The sequence below is a fragment of the Miniopterus natalensis genome, chromosome 1 (assembly GCF_054644295.1).
Source record: "Miniopterus natalensis isolate mMinNat1 chromosome 1, mMinNat1.hap1, whole genome shotgun sequence".
NCBI classification, from domain to species: Eukaryota; Metazoa; Chordata; class Mammalia; order Chiroptera; family Miniopteridae; genus Miniopterus; species Miniopterus natalensis.
This window is the reverse complement of record NC_142081.1, coordinates 178,603,072-178,630,683: the sequence shown is the minus strand read 5'-3', so window position 1 is coordinate 178,630,683 and position 27,612 is coordinate 178,603,072. Positions and strand designations below refer to the sequence as shown.

Sequence of the window (27,612 nt, the reverse complement as noted above, 5' to 3'; positions counted from 1 at the left end):
AACTATGACTGAAAATCTTTGTCTCATATGATACAAGCGGGGACAAGGAATTCTGTGTTTGCTCAATGCTCTATGCCAAACAGGATGCACTTTAGTCATCAGGGTTTTTTGCAAAGTGCTATTCCTTTAGTAGGAGTGGAATTAAGCACAGAATGTCAAATTCCATATGACTGCGGTCTTGGCATTGGAGTTATAGTCCTGGCATGAGGAGCCATTTCCTGGTACAGGAACCTAGAGGAACTGCTCTCCTGTTATATTGCAATGGTCCAGTTGGACTGTCTTCTCTTCCAGAGGGTCCATAGAAGCAGGTTAGCTCACGTGTGGGGAAACCCCACCCAAGCTTTTTGGACCAATAGGCAGAATTTCCCATGGCAGAAAGGGTGTCCTCAAAGGAGGAGCAGAGCATGCACTGGAAGTGTCCAAGAGAGGGTCAAACACAGTGCTATGAGCACCCTCACATACCGGGGGCAGCACCAAGGGCATGTGGTTTGGAATCAAGCCAGAATCTACTCAGGGTCTCTGAAATAAGCCTAAATTGCATACCTGAGGATGTCTTACTGGGGAGCCATTCGTGAATTCATTTCCTCCTTCAATTACATTTTTTAAAACACATTTTTACCCATGTTCCAATTGCTTATAGGATTTAGCCCTGGAACTTTGAAGAAGTCAGGGTATTTTAGATGTTAAACCCATGTGCTGAGAAAGATAAGGTGTTCTAGAATTATAGTTCTGCTAACACTGTCACAAGAGAAGATGGTTGTTTCTGCAAAAGAAAATGTTTTTATTTTATCTTGATTTTGATAGAATGGATTAATTATTGATATAAAAATTGGAGAAATGGGTGAGATTTTGATGTAAGAGACCTTGGACTTGTGTTATTTGTTCTAATATTTCTTTATTTGGCTACTGATCAAATCTTTGAGCTGGAAAAACAAAGTTGCTAAGGGTTGGAATTGTCGCAATTGCGTTTTTACTTTTATATGTTGACACTGTTTGATTAAAGCAGTTGCACATTCAGTTTATTTTCTTAAAGTTTGTTAGAGAAGCCACCAAAGCTCTGTAGATTTGTAAATAAATTCTATCTAACTGTACATAACCTGGGTTACATTCTTGGGTGAATCATATCAACACTGGCAGAACGTTTAAATAAACATTCTGGAGAAGGTCAGACAGAGGTTAAACAGTTTACTCTCCCCTTCATACCAAGTTCCTTAGGCACTTGAATTCCCCCTTAAAATTTCTATTTTACTCCACAAAAATTTCAAGAACAAAAAATTTCATGATCATTCTTAGTAAAAACTATTAATATTCCTTGATATAAAAACATGTCAATCTTTTACTCATCACTTAATATAAACAGATTCTTTGAAAAAAATCACTGCTCCCCAATGATAAATATAAAAAATGGTTGCTGAAGAGATTTTTCTCACTATAACACCAACAGTTTTAACTTTTAACACAGTTTATGGGTGGAGTGGGCATTGGAGTAAGAATGATAGAAATGAGTTAGAACATTGGAATTCCTTTCTGTTTCTAGTGAGGCCCAGCAGCCCTCACTTCTTTCTGTAATACACTTTATTTCTTTGAATACAAGGGTTGACACATGACTAAAGTTGGACCTTGTCTTCTTGGCCCCTGTGATTGGTCCGGGATAGGCACGTGGTCCAAGCTGGACTGATCGTAGTCCCTCTTTGGAATTTTTCAGCATGGAGTTGAAAGTAAATACTTTTTTTCCTCTCTGATCAGGGAGCTAATGGGATGTAGTCCATCATCATAGGCCACACGATTCCTCATTGCATGGGGAATGAACTTTGGGAGTATGAGAGAAGGAGAGCAACAGGCAAATTAAAAAGCAAAGAGAAACAGATATGGATACAGTCAGGAGAATTATGAAAAGTAGAGGACACTGGAGTTACTGAAGTCCAGATTGTTTCTTGGTAGTAGTGTTAGGAATGGCAGGACACTCTTGTGTTGATTACTTGGATGCTATTGAAGAAGCTCACCCATTAAATCACTCAGTGTATTCTTTGCAAGGGAATAGATTCTCTATTCTTCCTGTTTCCTTCTGGAGAGAGATCCCTACCTTCACATTCTTGGCCTCTCTTGACACATCTTACTCCTCCCCATGGCAAGAGAATTAATTGCCTGGAAGAGCTGGTAGTGTGGCAGAAGAAACTGGGCATGTTCAACTAACCCCCTGTCTCTTTCCTCTCTTTAGGGATCTGCCTGCCACCAAAGAGTCTGTGTTCTGGCTGGTTTAATGACAGGCATGTTGAAGTACTTGGGGGAAGGAAAAAATAAGAGGGCTTCATGGATAGATAGGAGATGGATGCATAATTATAGAATAAAACAGGGATAGTAAAATGTTAATATAGAATTTAGGCAGTGAGAATATGGGCGTTAGTTGTAAAATTCAATTCTAATGTATGTTTGAAATATTTTATAATAAAATGTTGGGAGAAAACAGTATGCATTGTGATGGTCTAACTTGACACAAGCATTTGATATAAGTTGGGAAGCAGACAGAGATACAGTCCTTAAAAGGGGCCCAGTATCAGATTTTGAGTTTAGCAGATCACATTGGAAGTACAACCAAGTGTAAGTCTAGCTGTACAGATTCAAAAAGTAACCAAACAGGTTGTACTAGTGATTGTCTAGGAGCGATTCTTCCTCACCTGTGAAAGCTGTTGCTCTGTTCACTGGCAGAAATTTTGAAATGCTACTCTCCTTACCAGAAGGCAAAGCAATGGAAACTGGATATTTCAGTAGTTGATGGGAGGTGGAGGGGTAGGGTAGGGGCAAGGCATTTTGTAACTTGATTGAGATAATGCTTGTGAAATGCTTAACCTGATGCCTCAATAAGTTCTCAATAAATGTTAGCTATGGTTATAATTAGCTCCTTATCTAAAAAGAAAATCAGATATAAATTGAATTGTGTCTCCCCCAAAAGATACTTCCAAATCTTAATCCCAGTCCCTGTGAATTTGGAAATAGGTGCTTTGCAGATGTAATTAAGTTAAAGATCTCTTGGTGGGAGCATGCAGAGTTTAAGGTGGGTCCTAAATACAATGACAGATGTCTATAAAAGAGAAAGAAGAGGGACGTCTGAAACAGGGAGATACAGGGGCGAGAAGGTCACGTGAAACTGGAGGCAGAGATTGGAGCTCTGCGGCCCGAACCAAGGAGCGCCGAGAGCCCCTGAAAGGAAGAGGCAAGAGAGCGCCCTGCCCTAGGCCCTCAGAGGGAGCGTGGCTCTCCTGACGCCTTGAGTTTGGACTTCTGGCTTCCAGAATTGTGAAAGAATAAATTTTTGTAGTTTTAAGGCCCCACATTCCTGGCGATTTGTTACAGCAGCCCTAGGACACCATTACAAGTAAAACCAAGAAAAAAGATGTGACAGCCTTATGTGGCTTGTTCCGACTGAATAGGGTAGGTCGGGCTGGGAGGTCTGCGGAGCCGAGGAGGATCGCCTGCAGGAGGCGTCGAGGCTCAAGTGCTTCTGTTCCCGGAGGAGGCTCCCGGATGGGGAGCGGGTTCTGCTTTACAAATGATTACCTTGTTTTGGGGAGTCCGTGGGGTTGGCGGTGGGATGGCTCGGAATAAAAGTAGGAGACCCAGTAGAATAGATAATAATTGTGGTATGTTGGATGGCGCAGGTAATTGTCACCTTCAAGACATGCTGCTCTATATTTTGTTCTCTAGGCAACATAGGCAAAGGAAAATAAATGATCTGTGTTTAAGCCATGTACATGAGATTGAAAGTGTTAAGATGTTGGCTCTCATATTAATTCTCAAGGTCTCTCCGTGCCTGCTGAGAGAAATGACTCAGTCACTTTTGCAGTTGTGTTGTTTACTGGAATGTTGAAAAATGCCTTTGTGATGTCTCAGGCAGAACAAATGCCGGTCTTTGAGCTTATGATCTGAACCCTAAGCACCTCTCCACTCCTCACCCGTCTCATTCATCCATGGTCATGCTACATTTCAGCCATCCTCAACTACTTTCTTCTTTTTCTTTTAACAAAGTTAAGAAAATAGCAACACAAGTAATCCATGTCCATGGCAATAGGTAGAAAATCCAGAGAATCAATGCAAACAAAATTTAAATTATTCATAATCATGTCAATCAAAGATTGTCATTGTTAGTACTTTGGTGAATTTCCTTACAGAATTTTTCTATGCAAGTATGTAGTTACAAGAATTTATTTATAATATGCACACTATTTGGAAACCTGCCTTTCTCCCCTTTAACTATGTATTACAAGCATTGGATATGCTAGTAAGCATTGAATTACTTCAATGATTTCTAATGACTATATATTATTCCATTTTAATAGTTTATCACAATTTCTTTAATGAACCCCTTGCTGTTGGATATGTTGTGGCAATTATTCACTATGGTAAACAACACCAAAATGAATGTGTTTATACATTTAGTGCATGTCCAGTGATTTCCTTAGAATTGGTACATGCCCTCAGGAATATTTATGTTGGTTTACTCTCCCACCAACAGGATCTGTGGAGGCCTATTTCCCACAATCTCAAAAACTGGTAATTATCAACCTATTTAATGATCGTCAATCTGTTAGGCAAAATAAATGGAGTTTTATTTTGCTCTCTTTTTTTTAATTCTCACCTGAGGATATTTTTTCCATTGCTTTTCAGAGAGAGTGGGGAAGGGGGGAAGAGACAGAGGGGGAGAGAGGAAGAAAAACATCAATGTGGGAGACACATAGATTGGTTGTCCCCCCACCACGTGCCCTGACCAGGGACAAGGATCGAGCCTGCAACCGAGGCACATGCCCTTGGCCGGAATCGAACCCAGGACCCTTCAGTCCATGGGCCAACACTCTAACCACTGAGCCAAACTGGCTAGGGCAATGGAATTTCGTTATAATTTATGATTATTATTATTTATTTCTAAAAGATGATATGACACTTGTTCCACAATTTGGGTGAACAAAAGACACTATTTCTTTATTTTTCTGTACTCAACCTGTTTTGTCAGTCTCTGAATCTCCATTCCACTGGGGAGATGCAAACTTAATCTCAGTTCCACACACTTTTCCCTGGGATCATAGCCAAATTCCAGGGGATCAAGGCACTGGGTGTGAGTATGGTGTGAATATTGCAGGGATCCCTCTGACTGGCGATATCAGTTTTTCCACACTTAGTACTACTCAAATGAGATGGCCACCTATCCATTTGGCCCTTGGTCCTCTCTCTCTGCAGGATAAGGGACAAAAAGACATCAAGATGTCCCTTGTTCCTATCCAGGTGGAGCTTTCAGTTATGACGGCAGATTCTGCCACTTCTGAGGCCCCCTTTGGGACCCGGGGGTCATTCTGCTGTCCTGTGACAGGCTGACACCTGAGAGAGACTGTGAGGCATCAGAGGCTCCATCTGCCTGGTCACCCACCACTTCCCCAAGGCAGTCAGTATGGACCACTGAGCTGTTGAAACACAAGGAAGGAAGGGCAATGGGAGAAAGGAAATATCCATTTAAAAACATCTGCTAATATTCCAGAGTATTATCCTACTGCATTACTGGCCAACTGCACAAAGCTTTCTGTGAAATGCCTGTTCTTATTCTTTGCTCATGCCAACTACTTTCAATTTTCCCAAAGCACTGTACTCTCTGCTTCCACAGGCCTGATGCATACGTTTCTCCTGGCTCACTCCTTCAGTTCCATGTATCATCACAGCTCTTTCTATTTCCCTCTCAAATAACTCACACTCTGCTATATGTCACTGCATATTTATTTGTTTGTGGTTGTTGTAGGCAATAAAGCTGCTAAAACAATTATCCTTCTCATTGAAATTCTATATTCCTTGAAGGCCAGCGCTGTCATAGACTCCTCCCACTCCATCCTGAATATACTATAGTACTGGTTTAGAAATATAGAAATAATTTAAACTCTTGGTGAATATCCTTAACTAAAATGATGATAAATAAGCAGTAGTAGTTTAATGTATAGGCTCTAGAATGAGAAATAATTGGATGAAGCTGAAGTTTATTATTTACTGACTATGACTTTGGGTGAGTTACTGATCCTTCTAAGTCTCAGTTTTCTCATCTATAAAATGGGAAGCACAGCATGATAGTGACTGGACATGGAGTTGCTTTAAATACTGTGCCTGCCACTTAGTAAGCAGACAAGAAATTCTGGTGGTTATTATTAACAAACATTCTTCGATGGGAAACAGAAAAGCTGACATGCTTACAGTCTTCTACTTTGCTGATACTTGATGGACAGTTTTGCAAATTACTTAAATCAAGTAACTTATGCTGGAGAATAAATGTTAAAGAAGCAAACAAGTGATTATACATTTTGCTCTCCTATGTGTAGGCTGGTAAAAATTCTGTATTCTGTGAGCTGATACATGACTGAGGTATCGAGTGTATGTTTTACTCTTTAGGAAGTTGGCAACCCCTGAATTGAAGGCAGGAATTGTGAATGTAAGTGTCCCAGAGGCCAAGCAGCTACTGCTAATGAATGAAGCAGGCCAATGGGACCGGGTCAGGAGTGGCAGGGATTGTGGTGCATGGGAGCCACTCCCCTCCCAGGGGGCCTCTGCTACCGAGCTTTCGCTTTGACAATGCAGGATTGGAGATCCAGCCATCTCTTCCAAGTTTTCAAGAGAAGCTGGAAATCTAGAAGGTTTTTTTTGTTTTGTTTTTTTCCCTCATGGAGCTTTCTAATTTGTAAACATTGGCAACTAATTCAACCATTGTTTTAAAACACTGCTCAGGCCCAAAACCGTGTCTACAGGTCAGGGCTGATTCACAGGTCACCAGCTTGTGACTTTCGATTCAAGATATCATTAGCAGTTTTAAGAAGCACGTAGAAATGTGGTCAATTTCAGACTTTAAAGGGATGAAGAAACGTCACACAAACTGTCCAGTGTAGTGTGGTTAATTTTTTTTAAAAAAAGCTTGCGGAGTATACTTTAACTCCTTTCATTCTTCAGTAAACACAGCATTGAGGTTCAGTTGGATCTGTTTTCCATCTTGGCCTCCTGTGGAAACAATCCAGGGAGTTCCTAAGTAAATCTCACTCTCCTAACAGGCCCCTGCATGGTATTCGCTGGAGAAAGCCCTGTAGCTCAACAGGCAGATGGCAGTAAGAAATGAACTTGCACTTCAGCAAGGCTGAGGTTTCCATGGGAACAGAGGAAGCAGCCATACCTCCTGGCATTCGAACTGAATAGGAAACAGGCTTCCTATAGGCATAGTTCTAGAAATGACCACACTGCTCCACCACTCTCCCCAGATATATTTCATTTTCCCTCCCAAAGTGCTTTAATTTTAGTTAGTAACAGGAAATAAATGACACTCAGGTACATGCTTAAATAGGTTAAAGTGTATGTATCAGAAACTAGAAGGGATTAGTATCTAATTGTTGAAATTTGAAAATCATTAATAAGCTTTAGTGGTCTCCATCACAAAAATTATTTTCTTTATTGAGTGAGCCCATGAAATGCAGAATTTATTGCTTTAATCTTCTTTTGTTATAAAGAATAGTCATTTGAGTAAATTTGTTTTTTTTCTGTCAATATGTACCTTTTCAAGGAATAAAATATATCATTATTACGGATTTTGTCTGAACTTCCAGGCACGCAACATGTGAGGGATGAGCAACTCTGGAGAGGACTATGCTTTTCTGAGTTAATGATTGAAGAGAATTCATCTCACTACTGTCTCTCATCCAGAGGCAGATTAACCAGGAAGCTAAGCTTCATGTCCTCTTACTCTCATTGGCCTCTTCCAAGGTCCTGGGCTAGCCTTCAGAATGTTTACATGGTCATATATTTTTGTAATGTTTGTAAAAGATATTTTAACTGCACTGCTTAAGACTGCTGTCTCTTTCCAATCAGATGTCCCCCATCACAATTCCCTCCTATTGAGTGGTGACAAATGGCTGCAGGTATCTTTGGGGTCTGGGTAGAGGGGATATGTTAAGTATAGATTTAATGGGATATATTTATATATTTCTGTGGGTCACAGTTTTGTGAATGTATGTTACTGCCAGTTGTCCTGTCATAGGAATAAGTTCTAGCAATATTCCTGCTGTCCGCTATGTCAGTTCACTCAGCACCATGGCATGGAGGTGCTGGGTCAGAGACTGGACTGAGACATGACCGTGGCCTCCGGCACCTGGCATCCTGGGGCATGGGTGTGCTGGAATAACAGGATTGAAGTGGAGCTAGGAGCTCGTCCGTGGAACATTCTTTCCATCACCAGACGTGTAAAATTATAAATGGAGAATTTGGTTCTCAATGAGTTCTAGTCAAATTGGAAGTTCTAGCCTATCAGAAATAGTCTTGATATTGCAGTGTATATAATTATAAATGCACTGTGTAATTTTTATGGGAATTCTGTGATGCAGAATTTCTCAAAATTCCTATGATTAATTTTCCAGCTGAGCTAACATGAAATACTGATGACAAACATAACATAAAACTCAATACATAATGACCACAGGAATGTCGATGACAAAATGGGTAATGAGAACTGTCAGTTCAAAGAGTATTTAAAAAGGTTATTATTATAGTAACTGAATTATAAGAAACTTGAAAGGTCTGAAATCTTTCAACTCATCTAAAAAAACTTAATAGAGGTTTTCTGAAATTTGATAACAATCCTAAAACTTGATATCACATTATCAGCAATGAACTGTGCAGCTGAAAGAAACTTTTGAACTATCAATAACAAAAATCAAGATTTTAATATTGTCATGTGCTAGCAACTCTTACCATTGCTAGTGATAAAATATTCCTCTCCCACAAAAACTTCTGTTGGTCAAAGTTCAAAACAATGACTAATGTTACTCTGAGTTTTGATGAACACGATATATGTATAAGGTTTAAATTAGTTCATTTGTATTACTTACCACTTAATAAGTGTTGAATTCCACCTGGGACTTATGTTTAATAAACTCGTTTTTTTGGGAGTAAGTTCATAAGGTTCAGAACCATTTTAGTTTCTGTCAAGCACAGGTGTGCCTTTAACCCCTGTGATAATATAGACTCTGCATTTAAATAGTAGCTTCTAAATAAACAATAGATAGCACAGTGACTGTAAAAATGAAGAAACAGAACTTGAATTACTTCAATGCTGTTACTCTTAGTGCAAATCAACCTCTGAACTTTGCAGAGTTTACTTTTTGGAAGCAATTTTTCATGTCCTTTCCCCCATTTTAAAGAATTCATTAATGTAACTAAAAATATTAATCCATTATTTGTGTCCTTTTATACTGTAATTGATATGGTGATTTTTATTATTTTATCTTTCCTGAGTACATACAGTCTAATTAAGGAACATTTTAGTGAAAAAAAAAGTCAATTTATCATGCTATAGACCATACTGAATAATCTCTTGCGTCTCTCAATAGAAAATGATACAAAATATTGTCATCTGAAGAGGTAATCAAAGAGAATGCAATCCCCAAAAAGGTAGGAAAAAGCATTATAAAGATGTATCAGGCACTTAATTAACAAAAATAATTTTGTTATTTTTCTGAATTTTGTAAAGGTTATGGTGTTTGACAACTTGTTAAAATTTGTAATTTGTTTTCTTTTATCATTCTAAGTAAATATTCATTTTCAAACCCAATTTTGTATTTGTAATTTGTAAAAGCTTCAGGCCTAGTAAAACCCAGATCTCCTCTTGTTCTCATTTCTCCTATAATGGCAGTCAGTTTTTTTAAAAGGTAGAATTTACAGACAGTAAAATGCGGAAATCTTTAATGTATAGCTCATTGAATATTTCTATAACTGTATAACCACCAGCCATGAAGATGCAAATTATTTCCATAACTCCATAAAAAAAATTAAAATTTCCAATATACTCATTTTTAAGAGATTAATATATCTTCAAAACAAGAATATTTTGTGAAGAAAAAGCAATACTCAAAAGAACACAAACTTTTAGTGATAAAAGCATAGTTGCTAAAATAAAAAATTCAATAGAAAGATTAGAAAATAAGGGAAAGGAAGTTACTCAGAACACTGAACAGAAAGACAGGTGGAAAATATGAGAGAAAAGATGAGACATTGAGGACTGCCAATAGGAACAAGTCCAACAAATAGGAGTCCTAGAAGAAAGAAAGTGGAAGGGAGGAAACTCTGAAAGGAATGAGAATTTTTAGAGTTGAAGAATGACATGACTCTTCAGATTGTAGGGAGCTACTCAGTACCCAGAAAATCAATAGTTTAGAAGTGTTATCTCAGTATAATTTTTACATGCATTTCTCTTAGGAAATCTCTTTAAAATTTTGTAAAACAAATGTGATTAAAAATAAATATGTTAGAAGTGAATTTGAGCTGCACAATAGATTGGCTCAAACTATTTGCTCTAGATTACATTTGGCCATTGCCATTCATTTATTCATCCATCCCACACTTACTTGGTGATAAGCCATGGCAGTGCCAGTCTCTAAGAAAAGGACTGATTTCTACTATACATCCAACCACAGTACAGTATTTTAGAGATATAAAGAAACAACTATCTCAGTATTTTTCATTGTCATTAAATAATGTATTTAAAAAATAAATATAATACTTTATCCGGAGTCATTATGCTTTCTGAATCCATTGATTTATATATTTTATTAATTCTAAACAATTCTAGCTATTATCCTTTGAAATATTGCTTCTCCTCATTTTCTCCATTCTTTTCTTTCATAATTCCTAGGAATTGGTTTTGTGGGACATTCATATTCTCTTAACCCCTCTTTAATATTTTTTCCCTATTACTTTATTTTATATTATTTCCAAAGATCTATCTTCCAGTTCACAAATTCTCTCTTCACATGTGTCTAACCTGTGCTGTAAACCATCCATTAAGTTTTAAATTTATGACGACACTTTTCAAGTTGTTCTTTGCATACTCTTTCATATCTATGTTCTTTATTGTATTTTGTTATTTTCTTCTGTTCTTATTCACTATCTGATGATGTCTTTAATCTTTTAAAAAATTATTTTATAACCCTTATCTGATAGCTCTGTTAAATGAATTTCTGGGGAGCCTAATATGGCTCTTTGTTGTGTCTCTTGGATTTTTTTAGTTTGTATGGTTTTTGCATGCATTTTGTACCTTTGAATTGTGAGGTACAATTGATTTTCTGGATCCTGAGTAATTTATCTTCAGCACGGTTTGTTTGCGGGAGTCCTGTGAGGCTTGGATAGAGGGATGTCTTCCAAAGGGATTTGGCATTTGCTTCTTCTAGGTGCCCTAGAGGTCTTAGGCCAAACTTTAAGTTAATTTCTTAGCCTACGGGGGCCCTGAGTCATGTGTATGTTGTCTATAAAGAAAATTGGGATTTTATTTACACATTCTCAAGGGAAGTTCACCTATACCTTCTGTCCCCCGACCTGTAGCTGAGGTCAAGGCAAGGAAGCTTCCTTCTTGTCCTTATTATCTTCTGTAGTGGTGGTGGGATAGTTTTTGCTTCATTCTTTCTCTGTGGGAGTAGCTTGTGTGTGTGTGTGTGTGTGTGTGTGGTGTGTGGTGTGGTGTGTGTGTGTGTGGTGTGTATGTGTGTGTGTATGTGTGTGGTGTGGTGTGTGTGTATGTGTGTGGTGTGGTGTGTGTGTGGTGTGGTGTGTATGTGTGTGTGTATGTGTGTGGTGTGGTGTGTGTGTGTGTGGGTGTGTGTGTGTGAGATGTGTGGCTGCTCAGTTTCAGTTCTCCACATGTCACAGGCTCAGGGCCATGACTTCTGGTACTAAAACCCTAGCTCTAAGTTTCTGAGTCTAGCAGCCACTGTCCATTACGTCTCTCCACAGCATAGTCAAGGGTCAATTCACAAGCTTACCGCTCTAGTTTTGTTTCCTCTCCATTTTGTCTCCTGAGGAATTTCAGTTAATTTCTTTTGAACTCAGCTATGCAAGTGAAAAATAGTTTTCATACGTTGGGTGGCATTTATAGTTTTGTAGCAGGAAAGTTATTCAGTCTGTCACACTCTGAGAAATTAAAATTGCTATTCACATTATTTTTAAATGGCTTTAAAAATCAAAGTAATGCTGAATTCAAAGAAATTTTCAAAACCCCTCTTAAACATTCTTATACCTACTTTGTTATGTTAAGAGTCACAATGTTATGGGAACAAAAAAGAGGTGACTAATTTTGACTTGGTTGCTAAGGAAGTCACCAGAAAGTGACATTTCAGTCAGACTTTGGAGGATGAGAGATTTAGTACATTTATCTACCACCAACCATAAGTCTTCAAAGTATTACACACAATAAAATTTAAAGTTAGTCTTTGTCCAATTGATTTACCTCATTTTATATATTAATAGAGATAGATATTTTAATGCACAATGTCATCAAAGTTATTTATAATGACTGATTTCTAAGTGTCAGGCACTTAGAAAAAACAGGCACTTTATCAATAAAATTGAGATGCAGAGAGGTTAAATAACATTTTCACTCATAAAACATAATGAGTGACAGGGCTGGATTCAAACTTAAGTATGGCAACCATGAAATGAGCTCATCAGGGAGCTTAACCGACCAAAGGCCCCAAAGTCCATTGCCATGTTTCCACTGAGTTGCACTTTCCTGGCACTCCCAGCCAGTTACTAAATATAGCAGGGATACTAAGGCAGGGCCCTTCTTGTCAGACCCAGGACTCCTCTGGTGGCCTATGCTCATGAACTTCCCAGTGGCCTTATTGAAACTTCCTTGGACTGAAGGGCAGCCTCCAAATGCTTCTACCTGACCTTTCTTCCCTCTCTTCACTACAGGTCAGACTTGCACCGTATTCTGACTGCTTTCGTAGCGTATTCTGGTTCCATCTGCATTTTCTCTTACAGTCATTTCCTAATGGAATCCCTGCATCTTTAAAATTCCATCTTTCTCAGAAGACCCAGACTATCACACTAAGTTTGCCTGGCCTCAAAACCCATGCTTTTACAAAAAAAATAACTAAAAATGGATTAAATATCTAAATGTAAGAGTGACCAACTATAGAACTGTTAGAAGAAAACACAGGCATAAATCTTCATGACATTGGATTAGGCAATACTGTCTTAGATATGACACCGAAAGCATAAGCAACAAAATGTATACATTAGACTTCATCAAAATTAAAAACTTTTGTGCTTCAGCCCTGGCCAAGTAGTTCAGTTGGTTGGAGCGCTGTCCCAATATGCCAAGGTTGAGGGTTCAATCTCCGGTCAGGGCACATACAAGAATCAACCAATGAATGCATAAATAAGTGGAACAACAAATCTCTCTCAATCAATAAATAAAATATTTTTAAAAGAAAAACTTTTGTGCTTTAAAGGATAGCATCAAGAAAGTGAAGAGTCAACACACAGAATGGGAGAAAATACTTGCAAATCATATATATCTGATAAGGGACTCCTATCTAGAGTACAAAAAGAAGTTTTATAATTCAATAAGAAGAAGAGAAATGACTCAATTAAAAATGGACAAAGGATCTGAATAGACATTTCTCCCAAGATGTACAAATAACCAATATGCACATGAAAAAATGCTCAATATCATTAGTCCTCAGGGAAATACAAACTGAAATCACAATGAGATGCCACTAGGGTAGCTTTAGTCAAAAAGTCAGACAATAACAAGTGTTAGCAAGGATGTGAAGGAATTGGAACACTTACATTACTGCCGTGGGAATGTAAAATCGTGTAGCCACTTTGAAAAACTTTCTGGTAGTTTATCAAACAGTTAAACACAGAATTATCATATGACCCAGCAATTTTATTTCTTGGCATACTCCCAAGAGAAATGAAAACATACGTCCACACAAAAACATGTACATGAGTGTTTATGGCAATGCTATTCACAATAACCAAAAAGTTGAAACAACCCGTGTCTATCAACTGGTGAATGAATATACAAAATGTGGTATATCCATACAATGGCATATTATTTGTCCATATAAAGGAATGAAGTACTGATACATGCTGCAACATGGGTGGAAACATTATGATACATGAGAATCCACACACAAAGGCCTAATATTGTCTGATTCCACCTATATGAAATGCTCAGAATAGGCAAATTTATGGAGATAGAAAGTAGATTAGTGGTTGCCAGGGCTCAGGGGAATGGGAGGTTTGGGGGATGACTACTAGAAGGTATGGGATTTCTTTTTGGAGAGATGAAAATATTCCAAATTAAATGTGTTGGCGGTGCATAATTCTGGAAATATACTAAAAACACTGAATTGTACACTTTAAATGAGTAGATTGCATGGTATGTGAATAATATCTCAATAAATCTATTACAAAAAAATCCATGCTCTTTGAATACACTGTATCTCCCAGTTGGCATTTATCATAGAGTACCTTGTTTTACAGTTAATTTTTCCAGTCAAAATGTTGCTCCCTAAATAGTGATCATCTTTGAATTGTGGGATTTCTTCTGGATGTTTTCTTCATTGTATCTTTCAGATTTTCTCCAATGGACATATATTACATTTGTATTTGAAAACTACATTGTATAGAAATGAAAATATCATTTCACAAACAAAATTATTACCTCCTAAAGGGAAAAGTCTGTGTCCCTTTCTGTATTCTTCTGATGGTAGTACATTCTCTTACACATAGTAGGTGCTTAACAATGATATGTAAAATATATTGATAATGGCATTAGGGTTGAATTCTCTTATGGTTGTAAGTTTTTGGGTCTTTGGTAACCTACATGAATTTGTTATTGGTAATAGAGTTCAGAAAAAGCAGAGGTTACTTTGTGATTATAAACCTTAAAAGACATAAGTATTTTCACTGAAAGAAAAAAAAAATGTTTTGGTTTGAATGCCAACTTCAATAGCACATATTTTAAAGATATTGTGGATTTAATTTTAATACTCATTTTCAAATGGATTCAGACATGTCATTTAGGTCACCTCGCTTCCCCTCCTTGTATTTGCTCCACACAATGGAGCCTGACCTGTGATAGTGTGGCATCTTGTGCTAGTATGCTGGAGTCGTTTTGTGAATTACTTTGCCATGTTTATCCTTGAAGGTGCGGTCATCTTCTGACTATATTTTATTAGCCCCTTTCTTCCACTTGCCTTCCTTAGCCTTCTTTCTAACTTCTCCCCCGTCCCATCTTTTTTGGAAGGCAGGGCAGAAGGGATGTTCATCTGGCCTATACTGGACACTATTTGCCAGGCCCACCTCTCACTCTTTCCAATTTAGAAATACTGTTTCCTCTTCACAATGATGCTGAAATGTTGCCATTTCAACCTCATCTGAGATGAAGAAACTGAGGCACAAACTGTAAGTGGCAGAGTCGGGACTGGGGCTGGCAAGGCAGCTTGATGTGAGGTTAAGAGCAGATCTGGCGCCAGGTTGTCTGGGCTTGAATCTGGACGTCACTGCTCACCAGCTGCATGACACCCCTCTTCGTCCCCCGGTTTCCTCACGGGGATGATAACAGCCTACCTTACAGGGTTGGAATACGGAATGAGTTAGTCAGTTATTTGTAATACACTTAGAACAGTGCCTGGCACTAGGCAAGTGCCATATAAGTGTTTTAAAAGTAAATAAATTGAAGGCTGTCTGACTCCAAAGCTGGTAATGGTGGAATTTCAGGTCTGCTTTTTGTTCCATCCCCCTATTAAAGCAGCAGAATTGGGCAAAGGCTAAACTTGGATTCTGAACGGGGAACAGAGACTTAGCTGCTGAGGCACCCCTGGACTTGCTGTCCCACCCATCTTGCCAGCAGCCATTCTAAAATGTGCATCCACTGGCTCTAAGTTAGCTCAGAGTACTGAGCTATTACATACCCAGCACTGAGCTCACGGGTGGATGCCCACGCAACAAATCCTCACTGTGGTCGGGCATAACCGCCCACCCCGCAGCCTTCCAGGGAGCCTGGCCTGCCTCTCCCATGCTGGTATTCCCACCTGTTCTTTCCTCTCCAAGCTCCAGTCTTTGGGGTCTTTGATCCCCACCAAGCTCGTTCCTACCCGAAGTCCTTTGCACCCATCTGGCAATGTTTCCCTAGATTGTAGTCTGGTTAACATCTCTCCCATTTATTTCACCTCATCATATCATCTTGTCAGAAAAACTTCCCTGGTCATCAGTTGGGCTCTCATGCAAAAGAGAAGGCAGCTGAGAAGAATTTATTAAGAGACCATTAGGAGAAGTGGGCAGGTGGGGAAACCAGAATGGGAGGGGGAAGCCTTTACCATCGCCAGGCCCGGGGACGTGGGGTGTGACAAGAGGAGACAGGAAACCTTCAGAGGCCCCAAACAGAGCTGTATGCAGCCTTCAGCTGAATGGCACCGTGAATCCCCTGACTTTTGCAGTAAGGGGGGGCATAAATGCCCCACTTCCCTCCCCTCCACCCCCTGCTCTCTCTCCTTCCTGCCTTCCTCCCATTGAAGGAACCGGGACACACTGGTGAGCCTCCCAGGTGGAGGTCATGAGGTTAGCCAACCCTCTCTTCCCAGGTCCCCCTCTGTCTTACTATGTATCACTCTCCACAGTGACCTTTTCTTTTACACGTTGTCTGCCCCCCACCCCCAATTCCCTCTATGATGTAATTATTTTGAAGGCTGGGACTTCCAGTTGTGTCCTTTCTTTTTTCATCTCTGGGTCCTCAGCAACTACACCAGGACACAAATACATATGGGAGGAATGAATGAACGGGCTGGGACGCAGGTAGCCCGCCTGGGCAGAAAAAGGCTGATCAGGGTCTTTCTCACAAAAGGTCAGGTGACCGAACGCTCCCGGGGCCGGGGCAGAGGGCTGCCCTCTGGTCCCCACTTCTGCAGAAGGAGCCACAGCAGGTGCGGCGCGCCCACTGCCCGCGCCCTCCCGCCCGGCTCCGCAGCGCGGGCTCCTGGGGAGCCGTGCGCCCCGCTCCCGCGTCTCCCAGGTGCGGCCCGTCCAGCTCCTCGCCCCTCGGGGCCCAGTGCCTCTCCCGGTCCCGCTGTGGGCAGGGAGGGAGACACCCGGCGCTCCCTCTCGGTTATTTTTAGTCGGTAGCTGACACCCCCTCCCCCCCAGCACCCCCGGCGGGGGCGGAGCGGCCGGGGAAGGTGGGGAGCGGAGGGGCCTCCAGGCGCCTCCGCGCTCGCTCCCGACTCGCGGCGCGGCCGAGCCGGGCGGCGCAGGGAGCAGCTGCCGCGGTGTCCTCCAGCCGCGAGGCCGCTCCCCGCGGGGACCTGCGCCGGGGCGGGGCGGGCAGGGGAGGGGAGAGCGCGCGGGGAGCGCGCCGGCGGGAAGGGGCGGGGAGCGCGCTCCTGCGGCGGCTACGGAGGCTGCCGACCTCGTCCCGGCGGCCGGCGCTCGAGCGGACGCGGGGCTTCGCAAATGGCTTGTCCCGCTCTCGGTCTGGAAGCTCTTCAGCCCTTGCAGCCCGAGCCGCCCCCCGAGCCTGCTTTCTCCGAGGCGCAGAAGTGGATCGAGGTAGGTGCTCGCGGCTGGTGGGTGGCCTCGCAGGGGCTCCGGGAGCCACGGACCCCCACTCGCAGGGACGGCAGGTCCAGCCTGCCCCCTCCACCCCCCCGCCCCGCGCGCTTTCTTTGCCAGCTGCTTCGGGCCGCCCGCCGGGGCCTCGGGCGAGCTGCGGTTCCCCTGGCGCTTTGGCACCGGAGTCTCGGGCGAGGGGGAGCTCGAATGGGGGACACTGCAGTCTAGCTGTGCGCGCGGGGGGCAGGAAGCGGTTCCTGCGCCTCCATCCCTCCTGCCCGCCAGCCGCGCAAATCTCGGCTCCTGCCGCTTCCAGGCGCCGCCAGTGGAAGCGCAATGAGAGCAGAAGCGCCGCAAAGGCGCAGAAAGCGCGAGCCCCCGAGTCCTCGCGGGAGCCGCGTTTCGGGGGTCCTTCCCCGGCCCGACCTTCCGCCTTTTTGCCCCCCTCCCTGCCTTTCCGGAGCGGAGTTGGCAGTGTCTGCACGGAAGCGCATACGCCGGAGCCTCTGGCTGGGTTGCTGGCACCGGGTCAGGTGTGAGCCTGGCACAGGGCAGTGGGCCGGGGAACCTGCAGGACCCGCCGGCGAGCGCGCCATCCGCATAGACGGTGCCCAGCCCTTGGCAGCCCGCACCCAGCCCCGAGGGGGCGGGCTCCCAGGCGCCGGTGCCCGGCCCCGTGGGCACATTTCGCGTCTTCAGTGACTCGGTGGCAGGCCAGGGAAATCACTGAAGCTCTCGGCTCGGTCCAGGAAGCGCTCGCTGGTTGATGCTGACTCTCGATGTCTATCTGTCGGTGCAGCTCGGTGGCCCTGCGCTCCCGGGACGGCGTGTCCGGTGGGGAGGGGGTAAAGGTGACCCCCAGGGATCCGTGCAATGAGCCTGTTTCTCTGGTCAGCCTTTCTCGAGGCTTAGCAGAAAGCGAATTTGACCCTCTTTTCCTCAGGGACAGGCAACCTTCCTTGGCTGGTAGTTCAAAGGAAGAAATGTACCGCTAAGTCATGACCCAGCCACGGTGAAGCCTGTTAGTGCTCAGACTGTTACTTAGCGACACCCCCCTGTGGCACCGCAGATCTCAAGATGCTGCTGGGGTAACAGAGCTGCCATGGTACAGATTTAAACCTGCTGACCTGCCTGCGGATACCACGCTCACTTAATGCTGCTCGAGTGCTCCACCTAAGGCCTGTGCCTTACAGGGTTAACCTGCTTCATGCAAGCAAGAGTGTTAGGCGGAGTTTAGAAACATCTATTTAAAAATAGGGTTAAATAAGCAGAAGAATAAATCCCGGGCTGTATTGCTAAAAGCCCCAATCACGTCCCTCATAATTTGATAGCTCATGACCAGATGAGAAAAAGACCTTGGCTTTTTATTTTTGATATGTGGCTGGAACAGCTTGGGGTGTGACAGGTGCTCTGTGTGTGCTACATACTTGGGCTCACAGAACACACAGGAGACATTTGTAGTCCCTGGCTTAGTTAAGAGTTGAACTGTATTTTTCATGTTCTTGAACTTCATTCTCAGGAGATATTTAGGATGTGGATGGTGGTGAGGGGAGGGTTTCAGAGCAGAGCAATCTTGCAATTCTTGAAGGCAGGTGGTTTATTCCCAGTTTTCTTAATTGTGAGTGACTGACCCAATCTGCTTTAAAAAATGTATAGTGGTCTAAGTTACATACAGGAAGGTGCACAAATCTTAAGTGCACACGTCTGTAAGTTCTGACATGTCTATATTACTCTAGCCCCCACCTAGATCAAGATCTAAAACATCTCCTTCAGCCCAGAAGATCACAGTCTATTTTTAAGTGGTGGTATATTTCAAGCTAAATATTATATTATGCAGTATAGAATATCAGCTTTTGTCCTGGTTCTGTGGTTAAAAAAAAAGAGAAGGGCTTCCTTAATAAAGTAGAGTCCCCTCAGGCCCTAGACACAGTTTGGCATTTTTCTTGATACTTTACGGTTGGAGAATGTGAAGACCGCATGGGGCGTGTGTGGCTTTAGGAAAGGGGCCGGGGCACTCTGCTCTGCGTGTGCATTATTGAAGCGGCCTATCTCCTTTCCATTGAGGAGTTCGGTTTCAGGGAAAGGAATAGCTTCCCCTCCCAGGGTGTATAAAAAGGTATTTGCTCATGGGAGAGATAGAGACCCCCCCCTCCCCGAGGTTCCTCTTGAAATGTAAATGCTGTGTCTGCAAACCAGGGGAACCCAGGAGCCGTAACAGATGGTTCTGCGGGCAGTTGCCGGGTGAACAAAGATTCCTGGGCTAATATAGCAATAATGTCGTACTTAGTGCGAGCTGCATTCCCGGGGGGATCGTTATCTCGAGACAATTGCATCTCCTTTAGGGGCCCCATTGTCTTCGGCAACATCCTCATTGGCAGGGCTTTGTTTTTCACTTCTGTTCAGTCGGTGATTAAATTTCCCACAGGCTTTTTTTCTCTTTTTCTTTTGAGTACTCAAGAATTTCACCATTTCAGAAAAATGTTCCCTTGGGTGCAGCAGGTTAATAAACAAACCTTGCCACTTGTCTCTCCTCCCCAGTCCTTAGTCTTCCTCGAGTAAAGGAACAAGGTCTGGGAGACAGCTTGTTAGTGAGGAATTTCTGGGCCTGCAGCCTTGGCTATTTGAGGACTGTGTTACTGGGCAGGAAATGGTGGCCTGGGAACCTTGCTTGCACCTCACTGCCGCCCCCCCCCCCCAGCTTCTGCCTTAGCCGGCAAAGGTGAAAGCCCTAATGGAGGTCACAGACCATGTGGGAACAGTTCAGTAACACTTCCACTGCCTTTTTAGAGCTGTAGGAGCAGGCTGCGTGTCTTAATGTGGGTTTGGGGAGACTCCTAAAGCAAACGGCAAACTTCAAGCATTAACTCTGACTACCAGCAGGCAGGGGCCTGACTTCCTTCCACATTCCTTTTCTAGAAGACCTTCCTGAGCACAGGGGCAGTGAGTACAGCACAGTGGTTAGGAGGTCAGACTTTGGGACTGGGCAGCCTGGGCTTGAATGCTGGGTCTATTGCCTTCTAGCTGTGTGACCTTGGGTAGGCTGTGTTTCCTCTCCTTTTAGTTCTAAATATTTTCCCGGAAAACTAGCTCTAGTTGTTAACAACAGAAATAACAAAGAGATAGTGTTGAAAGCACCTGTTAAAACAGGAGTACTAATAATAGCTTACCTACCTCATAGGAGTGACATGAGGAATAAATAAATTAATACTATATTTAAAATTCTTGAATAGTACCTAATACTCAGGGAGTCCTGTATAAGTAATGATTAGTATTATTATTATCAGTAATGTTACTACTGCTCTTAGTCTTTCTACGGCCATTTTTATTACTAGTACTACTAGCATCACCACTACTCGCATTGCTATGACTATTACTGCTATTGTTAATAATCAGAACTGATTTTGAAAGAAAAATTTCAGAACCCTAAGTTTCTAGTGTAAAAAACATAATTCAATTACCTACTGATTTCATTCTATTATCTTTACCGTGTTAACTCTGGATATGTGGACTAGAAGTTAATAGATGCTACATGTTACTCTAATGTGCATTAAAAGAAAATTAGGGATCAAAAGAAAACATGTGATATCTACTGATAAAATGGTCCTGGTAGTCCATTAAGGCTTAGAAAATGGTGCCTCCATAGTATGTTGAATATTTAAGTTTAATGCATCACCTTTGTTAACAAACTTCAAGCAGAATGCTCTCTGCCTCTTCTCTTGCAGATGATTCAGTATTAAATCATTAGCCACGGAGTGGCTGTCTGAATATTCATCTCAAATGTAGCAGTGTTTTGTTCACTGAAATCTCAACTCCTGCAGGGAAAAGAATAATTCTCCCATTTATTTTCCTTTCTCCTTCCTCCCTGCCTTTCATTCTTCCCTTTTTTCTTTTTCTTTTTCCCTGATGGTTTTTACTGAGTTACAGGGGTTTGTGAGCAGGTAGATGATTCTAATTTTCGTGCCCCCCCCAATATTCATTTCTAATCTGTAGTTCTCTGTGACGCCAAACACTTGGAAACAGATGTCCCTTCAACTTGGTCTCAGTTGTGATTGGGAACAGGTTGCCAAGTCTTTAGGGAGGGGTTGGAAATTTCAGCCCAACTCAGTCTTAGTTCTCAACTTGAGACGTTTCTGGACTCCTTTAACTTTAATCACAGCATTCTTGTGGGGCTTGGTGATGGATGTAATCTTATTTGTGACCTAATCCATATTTCACATGAGTGGGAATGAGTTGCAGGTCATCATTGCGGGTCAATTTCCCTGCCCACATAGAATTGTTTTCTTATTCAACTGGGACCTGATTTTGAAGATTAAAAACACCAACGGTACCTTAGCTCTCCAAGACGAAAAAACGTTGTGTGTTTGGCAGTAGGGAGAATTTATGAGATGCCTTTGGGAGAATCTAGTATTTAGTGGCCAGCAACATATGACATTTGCGATGTAATGATGAGTGAACATATGCCATAAGTTATGCAGTCATTCCAATTCTCCATCTCTGTAGGAACTTGATGACTCACATTTTATACAATAGAAATGTAGCTTTGCATATGGTTCTCCAGGTCTGCATGGAGAGCCGAGGGAGAGGAAGAAAAACTATTTTTCTGGCTTGATCAAGAAAGGAGTAGGGGTCTGAATAGATATGCAAAGTAGAGCAGGCAGCGTCTTTCTCACAATGACATTTAAATAGTCTGGCTTGTTTGTATACAAGAGCTGCTGTGACACAATGCTGTCACGTGGTGGGAGAACAGTGAGGTCCCACAGATTTGGGGAAAGGGGAAGTGGAAGGGGAGGTGGAGCTGGCACTTTCTGCTCCACCATCTCCCTGGAAACAGAGTTTGCATCAAGTGAGGTCCAAATGGCCAGACTGAGCTCTGGCCACCAGGAAGGGGTAGGGTGGGACATGTGTTCCCAGCAACTGTATCTCTCAGCCCCCTGCTCTTTGCTGATGGATGACAATGGAGCAATGATGCAGACATCTGGCTCTGACTCCATGGGTGGCAGTCAGTGTGGGGTGGGACCAGGCAGCTCCTGGAAACTGGCCTGGCAGCTACTCTTTTTGCTTTGGACCATTCTGAAACTTAAAAGTGTCATAGTTAGGGGTAACACGATAATGATAATGATGGTAATGAAGTGAATGATCATGGATAAAAGCTAATATGTATTTTTAAAAATTCAATTTATTGAGGTGACATTGGTTAGTAAGATTATATAGGTTTCAAGTGAAAAAGCTGATATACATCTATATCTATGAATACCTATATATCTATATCTATGAATATGTATGACATATATCTACGAATACATAGACTTTTTAGTCAGGCACTGGGCTAAAAAGTCTATGTGTTCATTAATCCTATATAAACAAGTACTAGTATTTATCCCTATCTACAGATGAGAAAATTGAGGTTCTGAGCAGTTGTCTTGCTCAAAGTCACACATAAGTGGCAGAGCTAGGACTTTAATTCAAAGCCTCCTTTCTTAACTTCTACAAATATATGTATCCAGATATTCAAAATTTATAGTTGAGGAAATTGGGCCTTTTAGGAGTTAGGAGACTGTCCAGTCTAGGGTCATCTAGTCAGACAGTACTTGTTAGAGTTGGGATTTGAACCCAGGCAGGCTTTGCAGTCCTGTTATATGATCCCTGAGATTGCTTCCCACCTTAAGGACTAAGCTGAGCTTTCAGATCCTGTCACTGTGCAGAGGCCTGCCCCCCCCCCCCCCAATATGTGGAGGCAGGATGTGGATTTCCCATAGTTTATCTCTTTCAGCTGCAGGACAGAGGGGCTCTCCTCACTTGGACAGACCACCTCAGTGTTGCATTGGGTGGGGAGCAGGAAACCAAGGAGGTGGTGCCACCCAGGCCCTCAGGGAAGAGGAATCAAGCCGCCCAGCTTTGGGTGCTGCCTTCCAACCTCACATTGCTCAGACAGAACTGGGCATTGGGTTGTCTGTAGCTCAGGGTTGCTAGAATCTGGTGTCTGTCTCCCGTTGTTATTGCCACAGCCCTCAATCACTCCACTGAAGTTTTATTAGGGCAAATGTCCAGTAGGTAAGTAATTTGTTTTTAATTTTTATTTAAGTTTGCAGATTCATTAGCGTATTATTTCTTTAGAGGACATATATTCCAGAATATCTTATGTTTATGGTATTAGGGACCATGGCTCTCTTGTATATAGAGTCTTATCTCCAAAGCCTGTTTCTCCTGGGCATGAATAAATGCGGAGTCCATGTGTGCTTTCCTAACGGAGGAGGTGCAATATTCTATATTTTACATTCCCCAGAGTGTCTGAGTAAAGACCTAGTACCTGTGTGGTCCCTTTTGTTCTGCAAACATGGGAGTGAAGGGATATCTCTTCTTGGTGCTGATGAGTTTAAGCGTTGTTGGCACATCTGTCGGAGGCCTTTACCACAGTTCTGTCACCTTTACCTGAGAGTTCTCCCATCTGGACAAGATCTCACCTGGGAACAGTTCTGTTGTTGAGTTCAGCCAAGAGGCAGGTTCTTTCAGGAGAGGAGATTGGCAGCGTCTCCCGCAGGTCTCCAGGTCCCATCCTGGAGAACCGAAGGGGCTGAACAAAGCAGCTCTGTGACTTCTGGGAATCTTGGCTTGTCGTCGGCATCCCTGTCACCTACATTCCAGCCTAACCCTAATCATTTTGGCCTTCACTCTCATGATTGAGGACTGACTCGCTTAACACTGGTTGATTTTTGGCTAAACTACTCTCATTGGAACTAGATTTTCTTTTTAAGCCCAGTTCACTGTTCTGTGACTTAGAAAACTGTACAATACAATTTTATAATATTTCCCCTCATTTGTTCCTCAGGATGTGTTTCTCTCTCTGTGTGTATGTGTGTGTGTGTGTGTTCACATTTAAAGCAAAAGAAAGGTATCAGATATAATCTTTTTTGGGCGGGAGTTTAGGGTGGGAAAAAGGATGACTTCAGTGTGACTACATGAGAGGAAAAGATAACAGTGTTGTTTTTGAGTGATTTGGAAATAGAAAAATAGCCTAAACTAGAAGGATACTAAATAAAGTGGGGGGGGGGGGGGGAAGTAGCTCTTTAAAAATAAAAAGAACAACAGAATGACAAAAGGACTTCTGCCTGGACACAAGGAGATGTTGCATCTCTCTCTGCAAGGAAGAATGATGTCCTGGAGTTCATTTCTGCGGTGGTAAAACTCCATGTTTCTCGTATTGAAAACGCTTCTAGAGAGACGTCCTTGTGCAGCCAGTGCTGATGGGATGGCCATCAGATCTCAGGGAATTATCTTTGGCATAAGGGGGAAAATTGAGGTGACATTGTCATATAACATGTACCTGAAGAATATCTTGGCAGACACCTTTTCCACTAAACTTACACTGTCAGCAAAACTGTATCCTTCTGTCTTTCCTGGGACCTTACGAGTTAAATATCGGTTAGGTTGGGAAAGCTCCATGTGTCCCGGGCTCTGCATTCTGCCTGGGATGTTTCTCTGGTGCAGCCACTGGACAATGCAGCTGGCCTCCTGGTCAACCTTAACAGTTAGGCCTCTACCCCACCCATCTGTCCCTAAATAGCCCATTAGGAGGCCATGTAAGAATAGACCTGCACTTTTTTTTTTTTTTTAGATAAAGGTCAAGGGCAGAAGGGCTTGTGGCTTTTTTATTTCCATTATTAAAAAAATTCTCAGCTTCATATTTTACCAAGTGGGTGCACCAAGTGAGGAATTAAAGTTACATTTATTGTGATGAGTACACAGTTCTCTTTTTCTCCCCAAGAGATATTAAAAAAAAAAGATATTCGAGCAAGTATTTTATTTTAATGGAGGCTAGGATAGCCTTAATCAAGTGGTTTAAAATATGAAAATTATTATGTGGAATGCTTGGCTATCACTCATTTGTTAGCTCAGGTCTGTGTAAACACTAAAAATAAGCATTAGTGGTGCAAATAAGCATCAATATGTGAAAGTGTTTTAAACAAATTTAAAAATTCATTTCCTGAAAAGTGTTTACTCTGCTCCAGCAGTGTGCCAGGCATGGTCCTAAGAACCAGGGTTAGATGGTGAACAAAATAAACATAGTGCCTGCCCACCTGAAACACACAATGTAGTGGGGGGGGGGCAGAGAGCTTAAATGATAAATGCATAGTTACAAATTGGGATTAAGTGCTGTGAAGACAAAAATGGGGGGCGGGGGTTAAGAGAAAATATTTTAGGCAGGCAGGGACTCAGAGTGAAAATAATATTTAAGCTAGGACCCTTGAAGGGTGCTGAGCAGGGGAATAAGTTTGATGTTCGTTTATTGAGGTAAGGGCTTTTGTGTGCTTGCAATACATACTTTTATTGTGATTATGTTTTGAAAAAAAGTAGAAACACTCTTGAAATTCTCCAGGTGTGTTGAAGGTGTATGTGTGGGAGGGCAGGGGGCAGGGAAGGGAGCTGAGTCAGAAGATTCTAGAATATTCTTGCAGGTCACTCAGAATAGGGTTTGTATGATGATCCACCGCACCTCTTAGGACCAAGGGCCAGATAAATAACAAACTCTTCTAGGAGAAATGGCAGAGAGGATTTGGGATTCATATTTGAGCCTGGAATACCTGGGGTTGGAATTCTTATACAAAATAAGGGCTGTAGTGGCTGTACTCCATTCGGAGGTAAGAAGGGGCTATGTGAAACCTGCCTGCTTTTTCAGTGAGGCAGTAGAGCAGTTTCACGTGAGACTTTGGGTGGGACCCAAAGATGTCCTTTGATTGGGGAATTTGCCCCCAGATTCCTCTAAAAGAAGGGGCTTTATAAATTAATAAAGTCACATGCCATTTGGAAGCCCCATAAGTTATAACTTCTGGAGATCTGTGATTTAGGTTTCTTTCAACACTCAGATCTATCATTTCTAGACTCCACCGCCTCATGGTGCAACGTGGCTGCTGAAGATTCAATGTTGTATCACCTTTTCAGGAAGCAGGATGGAGGAATGGAACATGAAGAGTGCATCCTTCCCTTATAAGATGCCTTCTAGAAAATTCTAACAACACTTCAGCTTCCGTTTTTTTGCTCAGAAATTCAGTAACATGGCCACTCCTGAATGCAGGGGAGGCTGCAATGTCCCCAGGTCATAGTCTGGGTTCTGTTCCTCAGGAGTCAGGATGTCAAGGTAGGGACACCCTGGAGTGCCCCTTCTCTACTTCTCCAGGGACAGATTTTTTTCAAGACAGAGTCTAAATACGCCTCTGAGGTGGGTTCCCTGCTTCCCAGCTAGGCCCATTAATCCTTCCTGCTATGTGCACACCTGCCATTTCATATTAACCTCAGAAAAGTTGTCATATTTCAGTGTGATGAATGTATGGTGTGTAGAATCTACCTGTTTTGATAAACCCCAGAGCTCCTGTGGCGAAGGACTGGGTCTTAGGCATCATCCCACCTCTCCTTGGTTTATGCCCTCTGCTGCCTGTTAGGGCCCCATACCACATCACCCACTGCCCGAGAGATGCCTCAGCGAGCCTGTGCCCAGCTATAATTGCCTGATTGGCACTTGGACTCTGCTGTGGCAGAGAAAATAGACTGTTGCTGCCCTCACAGGAAGCAAAGCAGTTTTGTTTTTTTTAAAGACTGATTAAAAAAGCAGTTTATCCTGTAGTTGCCTGGAGACAGTCAGTGATTGGACACTTGGAAAGTGATTCTACTGTTGGCTCTTAGTTAGGTGGTATCAGTTGAAGGAATTATTTAGGAGGCCAACCCTCCTCTCAGGTTGGCTTGGTGTAGGGATCACTGCACTTGGAGTTCCTGTTTGCAGGGCTGATTGGAGAGCAAACACCTCTGTGTTTTAAATAAACATGCCCCAGCATTTGCCCTGGGACTCTCACCTTCTCTTTCTCTCCTCAGAGCAGTCAGGAAGCCTCCGCTTTCTCACCTGCTGTAGGAGTTCAGTAATTCCATTTCTTAATATGAGCGAAAGGTCAGAGTACTTCTAATTACAGGATATCCAAAAAGAAAAAACACTGAAGAGTTTTTATTATAGTGGCTTCCTACGTGAGTTCTTAGTAGGTCTTTTTAAAAGGACAGTACCCCACCAAAACTAATGACTAGTAGCTGGTATTGATAAATGATCATGGCTATGACCATTAACTGTCATGGCCCAATGGAAACACTGAGAAACAGCATCCTCTCTGCCTTTCTCATGGAAAATTAAAAAAGGAGCTTCTGGAGCTGAATGTTGTCATCAACCAACAGATGTGG

At 42.5% G+C, this 27,612-nt stretch overlaps 1 protein-coding gene across 2 annotated transcripts in view; it reads left to right on the top strand.

Moving 5' to 3' along the window:
* Positions 1 to 17,237: 17,237 nt before the first annotated feature.
* The window catches only part of LIMCH1 (LIM and calponin homology domains 1), a 299,516-nt gene continuing 289,141 nt past the window's right edge, over positions 17,238 to 27,612 (top strand). The window contains exon 1 of one of the 2 annotated variants that reach the window (XM_087827676.1): positions 17,238 to 17,394. In XM_087827676.1, coding sequence (XP_087683802.1) covers positions 17,299 to 17,394 — 96 coding nt within the window. In that variant the 5' untranslated portion in view covers positions 17,238 to 17,298. The remainder of the gene's footprint in view (positions 17,395 to 27,612) is intronic. The other variant, XM_016206753.2, reaches the window with a different exon arrangement.